The sequence below is a fragment of the Nicrophorus vespilloides genome, unplaced genomic scaffold (genome assembly GCF_001412225.1).
Source record: "Nicrophorus vespilloides isolate i.1.1-1 unplaced genomic scaffold, Nicve_v1.0, whole genome shotgun sequence".
NCBI classification, from domain to species: domain Eukaryota; kingdom Metazoa; phylum Arthropoda; class Insecta; order Coleoptera; family Silphidae; genus Nicrophorus; species Nicrophorus vespilloides.
In genome coordinates this window covers 1,571,105-1,593,813 of record NW_017100088.1, presented here as the reverse complement: position 1 = coordinate 1,593,813, position 22,709 = coordinate 1,571,105, and the positions used below count along the sequence as shown (strand labels likewise).

The window sequence follows — 22,709 nt, the reverse complement described above, 5'->3', positions numbered from 1 at the left end:
GAAGTGAAATTCACTAGAGAACGGAACAGTTGAGTGGATGTGCATTTGAAATCTCTTCATTTACACTTTAAGAAATGTTGTTTTGTTTTCGTTGTTGTTGAGAAACGTCTCCGGAGAGCTGGTGATTTAAGGCGTTACATCATAGCCAATTTAGATTGAGTTATTCAATTGCGCCTACGAGCCGTTGCCGAATTTTTTATTATCGTGACCCGCGACACCGTTTTATATCAATTTATTAATGAATAGCCTTGTTCGTTACGTTTATGCTATTTTTTTTTATTTGTTCCAGAAATAGTACCTAAGTATGGCGGATACCAGTCAATCTGAGTTACCGCCCCAGACGAACGGGATCTCATCTGATGGTCTGGAGGATGACGAGCGCAGCAAAATGCGTCCAGCTGACATCGATGCCGACGTGAAGGAGATGGAGAGAAGGAAACGTGTGGAGTGCATTATGAACAGCAGATTGTTCAAGGAGGAGTTGGAGAGGATAATCGAGGTACAGCTGAGGGACGGATCAGGAACGACCGGCCTCATGCAGCAGATCTCCGACATGATGGGCGTCTCAAAGAACGCCGGAAACGTGTTCAAGAATTCCAACTGCGTCGTTCCCATAAACGATATCAGGGGTATAGAGGCGATGGGTTATGCTAAGGGCGAGAAAATCTTGCGCTGCAAGCTTGCCGCCGTCTACAGGCTTATCGATCTGTACGGATGGACGCAGGGCCTGACACTGATTACGGCCAGACTGAATCAGGACGAGGAGCATTTCTTGGTGAATCCGTATGGAATGCTCTTCCATGAGATCACTGCCTCGAGCCTGATCAAGGCCGACATGCAGGGTAACGTTGTCGAACAGGGGACGACCAATTTCAGTGTGAATTTGAGCGCTTATTCACTCCACACTGCCATACATTCAGCGAGGCCGGATATCAAATGTATCATCCACGTCCACACGCCGTCCGTAGTTGCGATTTCTGCACTGAAATGCGGCCTATTGCCCATCAGTCAGGAGTCCGTAGTGATAGGCGATGTTAGCACGCATCCCTACATGGGAGCAATCAACGATCCCGAGGAGAAAGACCTGATCGCCCGCAACCTGGGACCCAACAGCAAGGTGCTCCTCTTGACCAATCAAGGAGCCGTTTGCTGCGGTGAGACAATCGAAGAAGCTTTCTTCAACGCCCGCAACACCGTCCTAGCATCGGAATCCCAGCTGAAGCTCATGCCTGTTGGCATCGATAACCTGGTTGTACTAACAGACGAGATGCGCAAGAGGATGTACGAAGCCGCACGTAAAGCACCAGAGAGCAGCCCACGCCCGGACCAGCCGACCATCTTGGATGGCAAAGTCGAGCGGAAGTGGCGCGTCGGAGGCGTAGAGTTCGAAGCTCTGATGAGGATGCTGGACAACGCTGGATTCCGTACCGGATATATCTACAGGCACCCATTGGTTAAGGGAGATCCTCCTAGACCCAGGAACGACGTCGAAGTACCCCCAGCCGTTTCATCGCTTGGATACCTCCTGGAAGAGGAAGAACTGTACAAGCAAGGGTAATGATACTGAAACCTATCAACAATTAACTCAAATTTATAACATCTCTTATATTGGAATTGTTCGCAGATTATGGAAAAAACTGGAAGGAGGCCGCAAAGGAAACGATCGGTCACGCTGGCTTAACTCGCCAAACGTTTACCAAAAAGTGGAAATTTTGGAAACGGGAACTCCGGACCCGAAAAAGATTACAAAGGTAGAGATCATTAAATTTGAGGATAAATCCGAATCTAATTAATTCAATATAAATTATATAATTAATCTTACATATAACATTATGCTAATTAGGAGATAACGTATTTTAATCAAAGATAAAAGAGAAACATCGCTTTTTAAAATTTGAGAGTCACTGAATCGTATACAAATCCATAGTTTTTAGTGACGTTTAGAATAGTGCTTAATGCAAATATTAATTTCCTACACCTTTTTTTTTTGTTTAGTTATCCCCTTTCGTTTGTTTCTTTAGTGTAATTGATGATTCGGATCTGCGTTCGAATTTATCTACAGAATCAAACGCAGATTCATCAGCATTTATTATCTACTTTTGCTTGGGTAGACGTTGTATTTTGTATAACATTCCTATATTCTATGATTCCATAAATTATGTTGAGGAAACGGAAGAGATAACTACCCCCCACCAAATGACATCGCAGGTTATGAAGTGGGTGGTTTTTATATTTATTATAATTTTTAATGCTTCACACATATGTTTCATACTAAAATAGCGTCACATCTTAATAATAAAATTAATAACTTTCGGTTTTGGGAATGAAATTATCGATGACATAACAATTTGGTGACCTAAACTAATAGTATGATCTATATGTTTTCTTTGTAATGAAGATATTGTTTGCCAGAGGAAGTGCTGAATATTGAATGCAAGTTCACGATCAATATATGAACAAATCCGATGAATTAATAAAATCTATATTCTAAATGCAACGAATTTTCGCCACTTTTTCTGGGCAGATGAACATATACTTGTTTATGATTAGAATGTGATGTTACTTTTGAATGATCTATTGTGTAGGTAAGTTTATATATATATATCTAGGTTAAGCTTTATTTTCTTTATATAAATTATATATTATGTACAAAAATGACATTTATATTTCTCTTGACTCAAAAGCACTAACTACATATATAACTACATTCTTAGAAATATTACAATACGATGCTTTGAAGTGGATTTTAAATATTATATCTAGCTTTAAAAATGATTACAAATCTAAATGCCATAAACGAAAATCACGGAAGCTCCTTAAGGAAATCTATATATGAATATGCCTTTTCGAACATCGTCCCTGGAGTACCGAAGCCATATTACCATCAAACTATCCGACAAATGTGTGAACATCCGACCGGAGACATGTCCGTATATACATGAAGAGGAGATCCTAATTTTCGCTCGAGTGCCATTTTGATATTAAATTACATTTAAGATCATCTAATATCTAACAAGGTAATGATAGATAAACGAACAGCAAGCAAGGACAGTTCCGAAGAATCTTGCGCTTCGGAACTCTGCCTGGTAAAAGGAAGACGTTTCAAATTGTTAAGGCTTAAGTGAGTGTGTTAGAATTAAGGCATCATCTTATGATGAATATATATTGGACTTCAACTGCGCCTTTTCGTGAGTCGCGTCATGGGCCTTTCGTCGTTGAGAGTTGACCCCACAGAAAGGAACAGAGTAGGCGACTAGAGCGAAGAAGGAGCATCCTTGAAATCGGAACCTTAAGATTGTGCCCTTCCTCGTTCGATGTTAGCGCTTTGTTCTCATCGAACACGACGAACCTCCCGATGGCATTTTTGTGGCACATGAAGAAGTGCGGTTTTTGGTAGATATAAAAAACTAAAACAAAAAAGGTTTATTTCAAAATTTAATAACTACAAAGAATACTTGCTTCCGCAAAAAAAAAGCGAGATTCAAGCAAAACAGGATTACAACATTTATCCTGGGCAAAGATATATGTTACTATCTAAATATAATATTATCACTACTACTTTTAAATATTTAGGGTTTAAGGTTTTCATTATTTGATGTATTCTTGCAACCTTTGTAGCGGACTCTGCTCAAAGGAAGAAACGTAAACCAATTGACTCAATGATAGAATTATCGCAGATGATTCGACTTAGCAGTAGTTATATGTTATTGATTAAGCAGAAATGAAAGGCATAAGTGTTGCATAAGTTTACTATTATATTGGACATTAGGATGTAATCATATATAAATCGCTTCAAAGGTCGATGTCGAACCGCCGATGTACAATGGTGCGGTTCTTTTTGAATTAGGCTTCCGCACTGTTCACCTAGGAGCAGGAAATGTTTAATTCATAAGTATTCGTTTAATGATATATTTATGATGTTCGTTTGAAAAATGTTTCCAGGTGCGACTCCTCCGAGTCGACCTTTCATATTAATGCTGTAGTTGTAAAGTGGACGAACATCCCCTTTCCTGGTATCGGGGGGCTCCCCTTAGTTAAGGTTATCCATGTAATATGTGTTTAGTCTTAAGATGATGATGATATAGCCATATTTATGTTCGACATTTCTTTTGGATTACCCTACGATTTCCTACACTTCAACATATGGAAACTGAAGGGTTAATCCAATGGCATGTTTTTGTATTACGTTTGTCGATTGCTTTGCATCTACATTCCGTATGCGTAATGTTCTAAATTAATTATGAAACAACAAATATTACCCGCACTAAAAAAATATAGTATAACAATTCCGATGGATATAATGTGTACCAGATATATTACATGCATTTTGATAAAGGTTGATAATTTTATGTCATCTTTGTTATATTTTTATTTTCATTATTATTTTTTATGTTCTTTATTGATTTGCCTTACGTTTCTGGAGATTTTGCGCTTTATGGTTGATGATGATAAGTGACTTTTAGTTTTACTCGCTTTATGCAACATATAATAATAACCACTATATATGACTCGTCTATATTGAGAAGATTAATAAATATAAGATTCTAAACGTCTTTTGGTGTCTTTATTAATTCACTAATGTTTTTTTTTCATTAACATCAAAGTGTTGTGTGTGTGTGTTGTTTTCTTCTATTATTTTATTATTACTTTTTTAAGTTCATGTACATTTCTAGAAACCATTTATTCGTCGAAAATCTTTTACTTGAAAATATGCATTTCACTTCAAAAAACTCACTTGATCTAATTCACTTCAACTATTTTTTACATAGAAATTAAAAAAAGCATTTTCTTTGTAAATTCAACTACTTTTTATTTATATAAAAATAGATTACATTACAACATTAAGTATTTTTTTTTATTGGTTTCCTGAAATAACGTTCCATTTTTATCATCAATATTTCAAGGATATCTAATTTGAAACAAATTTACAGGTTTATATTTGTGAAAGAAAGATTCTGTATTTTTTGTTCATCGTTAATTACATACAAATAATGTTATAAATAATTAGGAATATGTTTATTTTGATATATCTTGTAAACTGTTAAATATGTAATATTGAATTATTATTAGCAGCAGTTTTAAATGCTAACAACACAAATTTTATAGCTAGTTCAGCTCCAATTTTATTATTGGCACTTAGGTATTTGTAACTGTTAGTTCCATATAAGTTTGTAGAAATATCCATTCACTAAACACGCAAAAGTATAGTAAATATTTCAATGCACGATAAATATTAAAAATATTTTTACTGTATGTTTCTTGATAATCGGTTGAGTCGATGAACTGAAAGTTATTATTTGTTAACATTTTGACACCTTATGAAAATGTTTGCAAATAATAAAAATAATTATTATGAATATTTGTGAATGTTTGTTTAAATTTAGGTTTTGGTGGATGGTTATTATATTTCAATAATTTATGTTTTTTGTATGGAACTGCAGTTTAAGTAAGTTCAATAGTATCTTGTGGATTTGGAAGTATATGCAAGTAAAAGATTTTTAACTAGTTCTGCGGTTATATTTAGAAATTTGTATGTCTCCATGATTATGAATTGATGACAATTGGAGTGTGCCCGTGATTTGTGGTAACTGTCGTGTGTCTATGATGGTCGTGTCGGTGGCAAAAACCCAGTACATTAGAGACCCAGCGACATATTTCACAATATTACGCAGGCACACAAGTATGTTGTGGCTATGGGTCCCCCTTTTCTGCCTTAATCTTTGCTCTCAATATCTATTTACAACTCTTTTTCTCTATTCTCCTCAACGCATCATAAAATAAATCTTGTTGGTGTCCTGCATTGCGTCTCGTACAGCCTCTTTCCCACCCCCTCTTCGTGAAAACAAAGAAGTTTGTCGCTAGTCCTCTCTAATGTGCCGGTTTTTTGCTTTTCCAGTGGGTCGCCGATGGGTCTCCGACGCACTCAAGCACCCCGGTCAAAATCGATTCGGCCCTTCAATTCGTGCCGAAGAACACCAACCCGAAAGAATTCAAAAAGCTCCAGCAGCAGGTAAACGCGTGCCACCTTCGGTGGTTGGGATCTTCCATCGGTCATCTTCATGATATCCGTGTATTTTAGATCAAGGACTACAGACGCGCCGACAAGATTTCGGCCGGGCCCCAGTCGCATATCCTTGAAGGCGTTACGTGGGAGGAGGCGAAGAAGATGCAGGATGCCGGTGTGACTCAGACCGGGGACCAGGTGGTCCTGATGGGCGCCGCCTCCAAGGGTATCATCCAACGTGGATACCAGCACAACGCGACCATGTACAAATCGCCGTACGCCAAGAATCCCTTCGATTCGATCACCGACGAAGACATCGAAAACTACAAGAAGATCGTCAACAAGAAAGAAAAAGGCGAATGTAAGTATTGTAAAAAAATATATCAACGAACACTATGAGTTGCCTATCAATCGAGGATTATCTCATTGCGCAAGCCGTACGCTTATTAATCGATAACCTGTTATTACCACTCACTCATAAATTAATCTCTTTATAGTTGACGACACGGATTATAGCGAGTCCGAAGGATTGTCTTCAGCGCAAATTAATAAACGAATTAGCGACATTAGATCTCCTACATCTGCTGCAAGCGAAACTGAGGAGGAGAGCAGAGGAGGTAATTCTTGAAGAATCAAAACTAAAACCTGCAACCACTTATTTTTATATTTCTATTAATGTTTCAGAACCTCAAGTATTAAGGATAGAAACTAAACAAGCGCCGAAACCTAGCCAGCCCGAGGTTGTCTTGAGCGACGGTAAGTTCATCGAAAGCTTCCTACAAAGCTTCCGCTGCGAACAAAATCGTAGAATAGTCTATTTTTTTTTGTTAAGTTAATTAACTTTATGCTAAGAATAATGAATTGTTTTCTTGCTCTTGCTCAGTTTATATAATACGAAAGTGATGCAAGGGTAAGTGGTCATCTTCTGCAGACTCATTCTCATTTCAAGAGAGTTTGAACTGTTAGAGGTCGACACTAGCCAATCATTCATGAACCATATCCTCATTTCGAGTACTCTAACCTCATCAATTTAAATTAATTAAGTCTCTTGATTAACCGAAGTAGATTTGGAACGTTCGTTAATTAATCATTCAGGAAATGCCGACGAATGCATGCCCAGCACGTTATATTTCTTCTTTTTGTTTGCATGATAAAGACGTTTCTCTCAGAAAACCACCAGTTGTTCAGAGTAGAAATTCGAACAGCATGAAAAGTAAGTGTTTCCGTGCTACAAGAGTTCATTATTAGCTTTGATGAGGTGTATACTACGCTTGTACTTACAATTTGGTGGTGGAAACAAACAATTTTCAGAATCAGTACCCATGCAATTAATATTCTCTTTTCCTATAACTGAATTAACCCTCTTTCTGTTCGTCATTGCAGGAAGAAAAATGGTAAGACTGGAGGTGGTGGCTGCTAAGGCAACAAGGAACACCGAAACGCGCTATCGCACGAACAGCTATGCAGGTTTCCCGAAAGGCTCTTACGCAATTCCCAATCCGAAGCATTTCCACATTGTGCATCAAACACAGGTGGCCATCCCTCAGCGTCCCGCTCTCGTCAAACTGAAAACTCCTATCCCACATACCGTTACCGTTAACATCGTTAATAACGGAGCTCCAATGACCGTCATCGATATCCAATTCGACGTCCTCAAAGCTTTCTTTCAACCCTTCGCTCACGCACTTAATTATAACCTGAGCTCGCAAGCTTCGCAAACTGCTTACGTGAATCAAACCTACACTCCGTTGCACTATGATCAGACGTCGAATACTATAGGTAGCTTTGAAAGAGGAATATTGAACAATCTGCAGAAGAATCTCGTTAGAGACATGCTCGACACTTCATACAATTACGGTAGCAATGATTCTACTACTCCCAGCTCCACAGAATACGGCGAAAACTATTTAGATTATCAAAGTAAAGTGGAAACACAGAATAACCATAATTCCTGCGATAAATCGACTTACGAAAGCATCAACGATGATTTCATTTCTGATGCTATCTACACGTCGAACAGCAATAGCAGTGAGAATTACGATGGTCATAGCATGTACATCGAGCAGGACGATATTAATGATTTCAACGAGGAAGACGTTAGTTGTTGTATCGTTCCACCATTGAATCTTGATTCCGACCAATCGAATAACGAATCTTACAAGAGTGTCTTTGACCGAATCACTCGCAGTATCAGTCTCAACGAAAGTAGTTTTAAATCTGCAAAGGATGAACTACCAGCAAGATCTTTAAATACAGAGGCCGAAGTACAAGAAGTTGATGTATTATTGTCCAGCGATGAATTTGTTACTGCCACTTCAGATGCTATAGCAAAACATTTAGAAACAACTTCAGAAATATCCACATCAAATGATGAACAAAAAAATATACATAAAGAAGTGGAAATTGAACAAGCAAAATGCAATTCCTTCAATGATTTTAATGAAACTAAGAATTCCTCTGAAGATGTTTACACATCTGTGAGTAAAATAAAGAATGAAAGCGAAAATGTGGCGGAAAATTTTTCTGATCAAGAATCTGGCATTGCTGTAACTGATGAGAATAATGAAATATCTATTGAAGTATGCTACGAATCGGCGAACTTTCATTCTGATGATGATGTAATTACTGTAGAAGATTACAATCAAATGGAAGATAATAATCCAGATAAAGCTAATTTGACTTATTCGTGTGAATTCAGCGAATTTGTACATACTGAATCAAGTGATTGTCAATATGATGAAATTCCTGATAGTATTTCTACCAATGAAGAATTTGAGAATGTTACTAATAAAGATTGTGACAATGCAGTAGATATTGAGGAAATTGATCAAATAAATTTACTACAAACATGTCCAAAGTCAAACGAAGATAATGAAACTATTGTAGAAAATGGAAATGAAGAGATTCCGAAAGCGGAAATGTCGCAACAAGTGAAATCAATTAAGAAGCGAAGAAGGAATCGAAAAAGTAAACATCAGAAGAAGACCGCTGCCAATGAAATTGATCAATCAATTAAAACTAATGTCGATAATAATTTGGTTTTGGATCTGGAAAAAGACGAATCAATTATAACAAAATGTGACAAGGATGTAGAGGATAATGTTGACTATCAATTGTTTAAAACCGGAATAACGGAGAGTTCCAAAGAGGAAGAAAATGTGATTGAAGATGATACGACGTCATCTTTATCCGAATTCGTGGAGCAGATGACGAACTTGGTTGTGGATTACATAGTTCACAGTTGCATTCATCTTGATGATTATCTACTATTCCCAGAAATAAAGACGGATGAGAAGGTCCAAAGGCTTCTACGCAAATTGGAGGTTTTATACCGCGAGTATTTTGTGCATAGCTTCACCGGCGAGGAGAAGAACGAGCTGCGATTGCACATAGCCGATAGTGTTATCCACAGACTTCCAGAGCTACCGGAGAAGCAGCTCTTCAGTATTCACGAATTCCTCACGGAGCTATTGAATTATTTCTTCTCATTATTAAACTCTCCGTTAAATAGTCCGATCGTCTTTAGCACTGAAACAACTGCGGATGATGAAGTAACGCAGTTCAGATTGAAGCAGGTCTCGTCTGGTAACGAGTTTTATTGGTTTTCCATTGGAAAGTCGCCGGATAGGAGATCAGAATCTCTGTTGGATGTAATAAAAAAACCTCTGCTTAACGTCGACGATCTGCCGTTGCGTCCGCCTGAAGAATTGGTGGAACGTGAACAGTTGTCTCCTATTCCCGAAGAAGCTAGAAAGAAGCTAATTTTTGATTTTGAAGATGTACCAGAATCATCTAAGAAAAGTCCTGACAGTAGTATTAGGGCTCTCGACGATGAAGATTTTGAATTGGTTAACGTTTATGGATCGCAAGGAGAATACGTTTGTTTCGAGCGACCAGAGGTTAACACGATCGTCGTGAACGAAGTGCAATTCTTCAGATCGAACACCGTAAATTGTAGCTCTTACGTAACCAGCAGCAACATCAGTTTCAGCAAGTCTAACGATAAAGAATGCGATGATGATGTTGATGATTCTAACGAGGGCAATTGGATGGGTTACGAGAAAGCTAAATTTTAATTTTGAGTCTAATTTTCTGTTGATTTTCTATTTTTTTTTTACGTTTGTGTTTGTGCTTATACTTAAAATATATATATAATAATAAAAATAGGAAATAGGTATTTGGTGATATGTTTGTTAATGGTTTTGATTTATTGTTTGGATATGGTGGAATGTTTTTGTTATGGTTCATGGTTGTATCAAATCGCACACGTTTACGTTATTTTTTTAATTTATCACAATTCTAACCCCAGGTATTTATTTTTGTTTTATTCATCCAATTTGTTGCTTTAATACTAATTATCAATTAACTGAACACATTTTAATAACTTTAATATCTTAAATGAAAGTTTTATAATTAATACTTATTGAGGCAACAAATTTCTAATTTTCATTTATTTATTTTTTATAATTTTCTTCCACACATTCTGAGAGCGTTATCTAATTGGTGTATTTTATAGGTGAACACACCGTCAATGGCGACCAATCAGACGCTCACATGAGTACATTGTCACAGAGTAGCAGAGAGGTAAATCTAAATTTGTTCAAATCTTAAAAAAAAAACGATTTACATTCATGTTGTTTCCTTCATTTTGTAGGATCGCTCTGTGTCTGAAGGGTCTCCAAAGAAGGACAAGAAGAAGAAGAAGGGCCTCAGGACTCCTTCCTTCTTGAAGAAGAAAAAGGAAAAGAAAATCCGCGAAGCATAGGTAATTATTGCAATATGCATTTGAATAACAGAATTGGACATTTCAAGAATATGTGACTAACGTATATTTTGTTGAAAATTGTTTATTTTTCTATACTGATTCAGTATCAAGAATTAAATTTGTTTAATATTGAAAGTTTAATATATATACAAATAGGTTGTTCATCAATGAAGTTACTAACATTCCAATTGTTATCAAATGATTGTAGTTAACAAATCTTTTCCTCTGTTTTCAGACACTGCCTTCGTAATCGAAACAAGAAGCAAACAAAAAAAAAAGTATAATTACAATTACATCATCACCTCCATCGAGACTGCCAGCGACTCACCGTTTTTTTTTCTCTTAGATTTTAGTCATAATTATTATTTTTTTTTGTTTCTGTTTTCTTTTTGACGAACGATGAATATTACGAGCGCAGCGGGTATTTCTTGCACTTTTCGTGACAATGGACTGTAATTGGTCTTAACTATATATATATAATATATTAAATAATGAAAAATGCGAAAATAATTAAACAAAAAAAAAATTATTATATTATATTTTAGCTTTATTTGTACAGACATCCTAAGGATTATTAATGAAAAGGAAAAAGGATAATAAATAATGAAAAAAAAAAACTAATAAATGAAGGTAAAATACTGTTGGACGTGTTGTAGAGGATGGATTATATATATATAAACAAATATATATTTAATGAAAGAAATTATATACATATATATTGAGATTTTTGTATTTCAGACTAAATATTTTGTTATTATTAACTTAATATATATATTTAATATATACTTGTTCGTTTCCAAGTTTCATTATGATTTTCACGTTCGTTCTCTGTTCAGTGGCTGTAACAATACTGCGATTAACTTAGCTTAGATGCAATTACATGGATCATGTAACGCCTTCGGAAAACAATGATTATTTGGTCTGGAATATAAGAACGACATGGTTGATGCAATTTAAACAAGAAAATAACAAGAAAGGACGTTTGTAAAGAGATTTTTTTTGTATTTGTTACTTTCTGTTGTTTCTCTTTATCTTAACGCAGCCTCAGGCTTCAATAACTGTTTTTTTCTTTAATTATTACTACGATTATTATTATTTGGTGTTTCATTTCGACTTTTGGCGGTGGTGATTCTTCTGTTCTATTGTGTTTTTTTCCACTGAATCTTGATTCTGAGCAGCAGCGATCCTAGGTAGTGCCTACGAAAATTGAACGACAAGAGAAACGCAATAAAACAATTTTATTGTTCTCTCGTCGTTTCAATTTTCCTCTATTTGTTCTCTTTTTGTTTCTATTTTTTTTTGTAATACACGCATATATTTTTTAACTCTTATTTAATTTATAATTTATATAATGTATGATATGCATATTCTTCGAGTGAAAAGTGATGACTTTCTTGGATGGAAAAAAAATATATATTGGTGCACACTAATTTCTACATGCAAAGCGTTCGGAAAAAAATACAATAAATACTCTGTTCATCTCCTCCTCTTCCCTCGTTACATTAAACAAAAAATAATTAAGAAACACACACAAATTTCTCCATTCTGCACAAATTTTAAAAACGCCATTTTTTTTTGTTAACCGCTTCAATTTCTTCTACAAACATTTTGTTCGTTTTGAATGCGTACATCACAGGTCTTCGATTTTGCATGTTTAAATTGTGATAACTTGAAAAAAAAAACAAATTTTCTTGCTAGAATTGAATGAAATTCAGTGCTTTATATAAGATATTAGTGATGTGTTGTTTTTTTTCTTTGGACTAATTGTGTGTTCAAATAAATTATGGTTTAAGAAGAAAAAAAAATCATTAAATAAAATTTAATTAAGAGCCGCAATTATATTACGATATATACTTGAATAAAACAAATATATAATAACGTATTATATAGTTAGCTTATGTCGTTAATGATTTTCTTTTCGTGTTTTTTATATATGAATTAATATTAAAAGACAAAAAAAAAGAAATGAATTTGGCGGAAAGAAGGCAGGACGAGCTTTGGGTCCAAAAACAGATCCGATTATGTTTAAGTAGTAGACAACAAAAAAAAAAGCGCCACTCAATTTTATATTTAACAAGGAACAACAACTAAATGAATAGAAACATACAATAAAGTGAAACGAAATGCGAATGAATGAGTCTTCTTGTCTTTCTTGTATTTGTTTGTTCTTTTCTAATTATTTAATTTAATTAATCGTATTTTCAGTAGGTACAAATTATGTTTGTTTTATTTTATTTTGTATGAATATATGTACACACGGATGGAAATATTTGCAGAAAATCAGTTGAAAAAATAAGATAATTGGCATCTTCCAGCGTTTCCTAACATTTTTGGAAACGAGGGAGATGTTTGAAATCACCGTCTCTAAGCGTACTAGTCATTCTTGTCACGGATGGAAACGTTATTAAAGAGCTACATGCAAATGAAAGAAGAAAAAAACGCAAGCAAAAACTAATTGTGCATGTGGTATGAAAATGGCATATGATCTCTTGAACGTGCTTTATAATTATTATTTGTTTTTTTTTTTAATTTTCTCTAATTGTTGATTGATGGGCGCAAGAATGTTGTAGGGGCAATGAGACCACGCATTTATTTCATGAAAAGATGATTTTGTGCATATTTTTTTTTATTTAGTTTGTTTTCTTCAATTTATTTTTGTTTGTGCAAATTTTATATATACAAGAAATATATATATATATATTTAAGATTTATTTTTATCACAGCTAATAAATTATGTTAATATACTTGCATTAATTACCTTCAGTACTAATACTTAACTTCCACGCATCCTTTGATATTCTAATTAATTAATTGAACACTTTTACTCTATTCACGAACATTCTGATGCATTTTGAACTAATTAACACAATGTTTATTAACTACATTCTAATATTACCCCAAAGTTATTTCAAAAACTCACCACAAGTTCAATACTAAAATTTATCATTTTTCTAGTTGAAGAAAGTACAAAAAGTTATTTTATAATTATATCATTTTCTATGATGCCATAACACAACGATGTAAGTATAAATCTATGTAAGTATTATTTATATTTTTTTCTGTTAAAAGGTTAAAGTCTTACCAATTCAAATTGTATGTTTTATTTCGATTTTTGTATATTAATATGCATGCATATGTCATTAAAAACAAAATTATTTGATTTTCGGTGAAGTAATTTTTATAAAAAGATATAAAAATGTTATATTAAGATCAAGAAAAGTCAAATAAATGGAGACATATGAACAAAACTAGTATAAAATATATTAAAAATGTATCTGTAAATATTAAGAGTTTTTCTCTTAATCAATCATGAAACCCTTTTATTAAGATACAGAAGTTTTGAAATTTTATGAACATTTTTAAATGTTTGTTATAATTATAGAAAAAGTCTTCTTACTCCACCAATTCCTCGATTGTTCAGAGAAGTGTAATTAATGGCAAAAACTAATAATTTTCAAATAATAACTTTTAATGTTGAAAAATTAATGAATTAAATATGGAACAGAAAAAATAATAATATTTAGACTTATGTTGACTTTAATTAATACCCTAATTAATAAATTACACATGAGTAAACTATGAGTTAAAGTTTTCATATGGGGTTGCTCTCGAAATGAGAATCTTTAGCTGCTGAAGCCATCTATCAATTTGTTGATCAAGTTTATAGTACAGTAGTTTTGGCGCTGTAATTATTAATATTTTGTAATTACGACTTTAATTGTTAATATACAATTTAATTATAATTTTAAAATTTTAAATTAATTACTTCAGTTAATTGTTAGAAATGTTTTAAATTGAAATAAATAGAAAAACCATTATTCATATGCAAATTTGATTGATTTACTATTTACCAATAAATTAATTACAAAAGGTCTGTAAACAACGCTTTCTATACCTAAATAATTTAGTCTTAAATATTGTGTGGATGTATTTAATTTTAAAACATAAAAATGTAGCTTTTATATTTGTGCATAACAAAATGAAAACAATTCACACATCTGATTATACTTTTGCTTAACTTTCTGAAGCTGTAAAACGTCACACAACAAATCTTTATTTTTTTTTTATCTAGAAAGTCATTTTAGCAATGTAATATTCAATAGCTAAAAGATACAAAATGAATAAAACTATTTTTCCAAACGTGAAATTAATTAATTCAACCAAAGAATGTTTCATAATAAGCAAAATATATTTGTCGGTTTTTGAATTGCGGCGTATAATAATGATGGATATGGGACCGCAATAGTTTTAATTGAAAATCACGGAAATAATTGAATCGTCGGCCCGACTGCATCTGATTCGATTATGTTTATCGGTGTTAAGCGTTATGTAAACAATGTGTTGTATTGCAGTTGTAAACAAACATCCTAACTGGGTTACGATAGGAGGAGATGAGATGAGGATGAGCGTGAGTGCGAGCGAGGGAGGACGATCAGGATGAATTTTAATTGGCAATCGATTTTTGTCACGATAGGAGAAGAGTGCTGAAGAGTGGCGCGATTTAATTTGTGCAAGTGGTCGCATTGAATTGCTCCGCAGATGGAATCCAATGTGTATGTGTGTATATGTATGGATGTGCAAACATGTGTGTGTGCATGAGAGAGAGTGTGTGTGTTGGTGCGTTATTGAATGAAGAGACCACTCGAATGTCAGGTGGTTCTGTCTGCTCTCTAAATTGCTCCAATTTGGCAGCACAATCGGCCACCTCATTCCAATCGAACGGGCGAATTTTTACACCCTCCTTAGTATTTTAATTTCAACTTTTCCAACCGGAGGAACTTTCCTCTTCGGAGGAAACGGAGGAGTTCCACCTCATCATCCTGCACAATTTCACGCAAAAATTGCGTCATTTCTTCTTTCTTTCTACAGCGAAAAGAAATAATGTTACTTTTAAACCTATTTCGTATTTCCTTCCAGCAGATGCACCAATTTAATTTAAATCTCTTTCAATGGAAAGTACATAAATTCTAGATGTTTTATTGATCGTGGACAACATTGCACATCATATTCGGAATTAAATTATGAATTATATGTGAAATTTTAATCAAAATTTTTCGTACACAAATCGTTTTAATTCATTGAATATAAATGTATTGGAATTAAAGTTTCTCAAATTCTTGAAGATGAAATACTAACATTATAATCAAGATATTAATATAAATCCATAAACATTTTTACTAACTTTATTAACAAGATTTTGGTCTTCAAAATGATTTATAATCGTGAATATTTGGAAATAAGTAAATTTAATATTTAAATTTTGGAAACAATAAAATTGTTATATAAAATCATCTGTTAGACTTAAGAAGTGCAACTTTATTAACATAGTATGTAGATTAACTTAATTAAATAAATTTAGATAGAATGAAATTTTTGATTTAGGTAGAAAAACACTTTAGGCATTATAAGTTTTATAAAATTTTGGATTCTTAATTTAACTTAATATCATTATTATTTAATTGTTTATTTAATTATTTGTATAAATACTAAATTCATAGAAATATAACTGTCTAGAAATGTAAACAAACAAAATACTTATACAATACTTATTTTCAGACTGCAGGAAAAAAATATCAAATTCTTGAATATGATAAACTAACATTATGATATATTGATTTAAATCCATTAAATTTTTTACTAACTCTACACAATTTCATAATTAAATTATTATTATAATGTAATTTAAGAAATTTTATTAAAAAGATTTTGGTCTTCAAATTGTTTTATAATCGTAAATAGTTGGAAATAAGTAAATTTAATATTCAAATTTTGGAAACAATAAAATTGTTATATAAATCTTTTAAAAAATCATCTGTTAGAAGTGCAACATTATGAACAAAGTATGTAGATTAACTCAATTTTGATCAATAAATACTAAATACAGTGGAACCTTGCTTAACGTTCCAAAATTTCCGGATTTTAATGTAATACGATAATGCGTTCGATTTTGCGAGTCATTTTTCTTACATTTTATTTTACTCGTTATGCGAGGTGCTCGTTAAGCGAGGTTCTACTGTAAATTTAGATGGAATGAAATTTTTGATTTAGGTAGGAAAGCCCTCCCTTTAATTCTTTGAAATTTTGTATAATTAATTTAACTTATTATCATTATTTAATTGTCAGTTAAATAATTTGTATAAATACTAAATTCATAGAAATATACTTATCTAGAAATGTAAACAATCAACAAAAAATTGTTTTTTCATGTCAACAATCAATACTTTTTTTTCAGACAGCAGGAAGAAAATACAAAAGACGAATACTGCTGAAGATCTCTGTTATCATTGACCTTCTCTCATACTGATATGTGGTAGATTTTTAATGGAGAAGTTTAATGTATATAGTGAGAGTATGCATTCGCTTCAGTTGAGTTTAGTCCTGTTGCCGCCTTTACAGTGTTAAATTAATTCACTTAATTCGCGCTGTTTTGTGTTCATTATTTTGACTTTGGTACGTACTTTTCAGATTATCACCTTCATTAAATTTCTTTTAATTGAAATAACACTGTTAAAAAAGTAGCTTTACTAGTAAAAATAAACCATTATAACTATAATTAATTTAATCTTTTTACCTGACTTAATTAAATATTTAAATGAATGTGATTGAAAACAAAATTATGTCAATTATTTTTTTTTGTCACTGTAAGAAATTTCGTATGTACTAGATTTACAACTAAATTTCATAATTTTAGAATTAAATAAAAAAAGACGCTTACGTGGTAAATTACAATTAATTAAATTTAAGTGATCCACCAGTTTTCGTCTGTGAGTAACAATGTTGTCTAATGGATGCAGTTTTTAGTGTACACTTTAGATAAACACGTGTCATGTTGACAGATCTTTTATATAAACGACATGTTGTTTGTTGTTATTGGTTACTACAAATTTGATTGGATAAACAACTTGATTTATAAATGAAGTTTACATACTTGATAAGAAACGTGTCAATTAAAAGTTAATTATCGTGTATTGATTGTTTTTGTGAGTATAATCCAAGTTTGAACTTGGAAAACTTTTCTAATTGCATAAGTTACTTGATGAGTAATTTTGTTCTTGGTTGAACTTTGCAAGTACTTGTACAAGTATGACATAGTGATTATATGATATTGTTATATTATTTGTGTATTTTGTATTAAGAATAATTGCTATAACTGTAGTAATAAAATATAATGACATACATGTATTAACAACGTTGGTAGACGTTATTTAATTGCAGATGACATTGACATTTATATGTCTTCATTGTGTAAATGCAGCTTTTATATTGAATTTAATCTAATTTCAATTATTCAAGTATTTATTCATATATGAATGTGGTTTATCGATTTACTCTCGACTTTCTGCAGTTTCCCCTATAGAGTTCATAATAAAACGGGGACAGCATTTTCGATGAGTCTAATGTAAAAGCTATTGCATTTTTGGGCAAATTTATAGTTGAATAAATTATGACGAAATGTTCATCTTTTTTCATGACGTGGGAACATTCATATCCAAAATGAGGTCTCCCAGAATTTTCCTCTTAGGGTTGAACAGTTCTTCTAACCATTAGCCAAACGCTATCCGAAGCCAACGCAACGTTTTGTGAGAACAACTGGGGTATGTTATTTCTTGTTTATAGACTAGTAAAATTTGTTTTATAGTATTTGTGATTGACTTGATGTTATAAACTGCGGGTTGTTAGAAGAATTTATATATAATTTCTTTGATACATTATCAAAACATTTCTTTAGAGAGATTTTGTTATTTTTCCAAGTGTAAATAGTTGTAAAATCTTTTATTAAAAAAAATAATAAATATAAAAAATATTTATAACATTTCTTAATTAAATTTCACGTAATTTTAAACAGTCCTTAAAAAATTTACAACAGATTTTCTAAGTTTTTTTTATTGAATTTATTAACCCTTAACTACTGGCGCCGTTGTAAAAAGTACACCAATTTTCTAAGAAATGATACCACATCTATATTTTCTTTCTCCCATCTTTGACACTTAACGTAACCCATGCCCAAAGTGTTTACTAAATGCCGGTGCAATATTGTGTTCTTGCTCTGCAGTGTTGATGTAATAGCGGACGATGCTGATACTTCTACTCACGCTTATATGGAGGGCAATGACGAAAATACTGATTGGATTGTAGTCAATTCAATTTCGTTTATTTTTTTAATTAATTTATATGCATTTAATTGCGAAAGTAAATTCATGTATATTTTGATATTTATGTAAATAGCTTTGACACGAATTGATGCGGCACACTAAATATTTGTACTAAATAACTGCATTTTAACGATAGCGAAAAATACTCACGTACCACATTTCGTTCTATATGGTAATTCCATTATATCTGCACAAAAATTTGTAAATAAAATAAATAAAATAGTAAAAAGGATGTAGGATGTATATTTTGATCTTAATTAGGGTTTTTAACAAAAAAAACCGTTATGTAGACAAAGTTATTAAAGAAATATATTGTATTAGTCCAATTTACAGCAAAAAAAAGGTTGAAATTTTATAAACTTTGTATAGACTAAACTCTTAATTTATAATTCTTAACGCGAGTTTTTGCTTGTAATATAAAGATTTGTAATCTTGTTACTATTATAGTATTCTTACTGTATTTTAAAACATAAAATATCTATTTTGTATTTTTATTCGTGGAATTCACATTTTATTTTATTCATGTTTTATCTAATAATTTTCCAAATTTGAGGCAATTTATTTTGCAATTTATTTTTACATTTTGCGTAATTATTAAAAAATAGTAAAATTGTTGGCCGATTTGTGTCTATTTTTAGATTTTTAATGATATATTCATATTTCAGGTAATAGTTAATGTCTTTATTTAAGAAATTGAATGAAAACATAAATTACATACATTTTGTTTGATAATGTACGAAGACAGTTATTTTGTTGACAATTTAATAGTGTTTTTAATCTTGAGCTAAATATTTCAAAAAAAATATCGATAAAACAAAATATTGTGTCAAGGCGTAGATTAAACGCACACTTGCTAATGGAACGTACTAACGTATTTAACGCTGGGAATGCAATTTAGCAAAGTCGAAGGTGGATACGTATAAAACTAAATAGAAATTTGGAAAGAACAAAGTGATCCGTCGAAGACGATCTCAAATTAGCAAACTGCAAGAGTCGACACGTTGTAGAATCGTCGTTATTGAGCGGAAAGACGAATAGCAAGAAGAAGACAAAAAAAATGAAGAGAAAATCTGGGGACGTGGCAAACTTTATTAAGCTAAAGACGATCGAGACACGATCTTCGAGTTTTCTTACCAAAATCGAAACTATCCCCCATTCCAACCAATAACAAGATATTTAATAGAAGTGTGCATCGAAGTTATCTATATATTTCATTCTATTTCTAATATAGTTATCATCTTTTTTTTGTATGCGAAAGGGATGATGGTTGCTTGGAATGCGTTTCAAATTTGAGCATTCCACCGACCGCAATAATCATCTACATTGAGGTCCCGGGTTGGCACTTTATTAGTGCATATTTTGCTTGTCGGAATGTCCTCATCGCCCTTTATTGAATCCCTCTCATTCGCACATTCCACGGCATTTCCATCCATTCCTCTCAAACCCCAAGGCGATTTCTAATTCACCGCTCGTCCTTCATTCGTGCTATTGGGTCTCTCGTCCCTTTTATTTTTATCCTTCGGCAGATTACGTGTCCTGCGGGATGACTATATTCCATTTGATGCGGGATTATTAGAAATAAGTAGGATTTTCGGACCGTTTATTTCTCTTAGTTAAATTCTTTTAATAAGACAAATGGAATACCAGTTTCTTCTCTTTCTTTCTTTGTCCTCTCATCTAATGATCTCTTATTTTTTTGAAGAAATATTTTTTAATTTTTATAATACAATTAACTAGTTGCAAATTCTTCTTTACAATATATTTCTAATTATAATTTTATTTACAATCTGTTCATCATTACACATTAAATGGATAATCTTTCCCGGTAGATAGTTATCATTATGATGATTTGATTTGTAATTTGTTGGTTGGATGTCGTCTTGTAGGTTAACTTCAGTAGTATATAGTGCGATTGCACTATTTCCTTTGATTATGAATCTGCAGCTATCCTTAACACTGTCATTGTCCATCTGTGATTAACGATAGCCCTATTGCTACAAGCACCGAAAGGACTCACAAAGGGCCTGGCTTGACATGGATTCGAACCGGTGTCCACGAAATTGTGGGTTGGGCGACTTAACCATTCAGCTATTAGTATTAATTTTTAGTTCGAAAACCGAATTTTTCGGAATTTTTTTAAATTGTAGTTTTGTTGTTAAACAAAATAATAGTAGTAAAAAAGTAGTATAATTTGAAATAATTCAAAAGATATTTTATGTATTTGAAATATGTCCGTTTTTATTGATATATTTTTACATTTGATAAATTGATAAAAGATGTGATGAATGTTTTCGATGATAAAGTAACAAAAATTAGGAAAGTAATGATAAATTTTCATATATGTTGATGAAAACGCCCGATCTGCGTTCCGACGAATCATCTGTTGCTGCAAACAATCTCCATGTGAAATTAATAGAAAAGTATGCGTTTTTTTTTTGGTGCACTCACTGAAAAAAGTATTTTTAACTAAAACGAATATTAATATTTATTTGATTGGGCTTTAATTTCGCATTCACTTCTAAATTATATAAGGTTTTAACAAAACATATTGTAATTTTTCATATTATGAAAGTTTAAATGTATCATGATTTATTCTATAAAATAAGTTCTTTGAAAGTATATAAGTAAATGAGTATTTCCTTCTTAACTATGTTTATCGCAATTAGAAATGTTTGAATATTTGGTTGAGATTGGTATGATATGTTCCCATAATATTGAAAATCAATTAGTTTTCTGCATCTCGACTACGAATGTGTTGAAATCCTTTGAGCCGAACATTTCCAAGTTTCGTTTCGAGAGTCGAATGTAAACCAACGTTAATTAACATGAAGAACAAACATGTGAACTTGGATTTGATTGAACCGAAAGTTCATATTTAAACTAGCATTGCAAAATTATTATACAGATTATACAGATACAAATTATTGCGAAAATAAATTTATGTATTAATTCCATCTTCTAATAATAATTTTAAAATGAAAACAACTAATTTAATTTTACTTATATGTTTATAAAGTTGACTTATATTTTTAGTTGGATTTTAAATTAGAATTTTTTTGCAAAAAATGTATATGTTTATTTAGCCAAACTATCCAATCAATTTGTTAATTATTAATTTTAGTAGATATTTGTTATAAGAATGAATATTTTAGATAATTTAATGAAGCTGTATACGTTTGTTAATTTATAATTATAATTAAAAAAAAACTTTTTCTATAATTTTCATTCAAACTAATTGAATTATCCACTTAATTAATTCTTTTCTTCTACAGCTTTAGCATCTATCAAACTATAGACCTATTCTTAAGTCTTTCTTCAAAAATAATCTAATTTCAAAAACAATAAATAATGTTTTCCTTTTTTTTGTCATTTTTATTAATGATCCGTATATAATTAATTGGTGGCTCGTATTAAAAAGGGGGAAGCGAAATAATTATTGTTTTTTCTTGTACCGAGGGTTGTTACGTGGTGGATGGTAGAGAGTGAGAAGACAGAGCGTCGTCGGTTTAGTGGTTTTTCGTGTTGGTTTTCTCTCTTCACAGCTCAACACACAACCTGACATCTGATATCATCCACCACACTTATCACCCTCCTCCCACCATTAATACAAATTCACTCCTCCGCGATTTTCTATTTTGATTTTTTAATGCAACAATCATCAAATTTAGTACGAACTTAATCAACGTTATAATTAGGTAATAATAAAATATACAACTTTAGTTTATGGTTCAATTTTCATATAAAAGAAGCGTCACTTTTTGTTTAACCGTAATTTTTTTCCCTTGAT

At 32.2% G+C, this 22,709-nt stretch overlaps 1 protein-coding gene across 5 annotated transcripts in view; it reads left to right on the top strand.

Annotated features, from left to right (window-relative positions):
• Window positions 1–11,027, top strand: part of LOC108567415 (protein hu-li tai shao) — a 33,812-nt gene extending 22,785 nt beyond the window's left edge. For 2 of the 5 annotated variants that reach the window (XM_017927850.1, XM_017927849.1), the window contains exons 2-11: window positions 290–1,554; window positions 1,625–1,751; window positions 5,897–6,010; window positions 6,080–6,365; window positions 6,502–6,621; window positions 6,689–6,760; window positions 7,161–7,217; window positions 10,521–10,588; window positions 10,659–10,769; window positions 11,005–11,027. In XM_017927850.1, coding sequence (XP_017783339.1) covers window positions 305–1,554; window positions 1,625–1,751; window positions 5,897–6,010; window positions 6,080–6,365; window positions 6,502–6,621; window positions 6,689–6,760; window positions 7,161–7,217; window positions 10,521–10,588; window positions 10,659–10,769 — 2,205 coding nt within the window. In that variant the 5' untranslated portion in view covers window positions 290–304 and the 3' untranslated portion in view covers window positions 11,005–11,027. Of the gene's footprint in view, window positions 1–289; window positions 1,555–1,624; window positions 1,752–5,896; window positions 6,011–6,079; window positions 6,366–6,501; window positions 6,622–6,688; window positions 6,765–6,887; window positions 6,915–7,160; window positions 7,218–7,391; window positions 10,096–10,520; window positions 10,590–10,658; window positions 10,770–11,004 lie in introns of those variants that run through there. The other 3 variants (XM_017927851.1, XM_017927852.1, XM_017927853.1) reach the window with 3 other exon arrangements.
• Window positions 11,028–22,709: the final 11,682 nt, after the last annotated feature.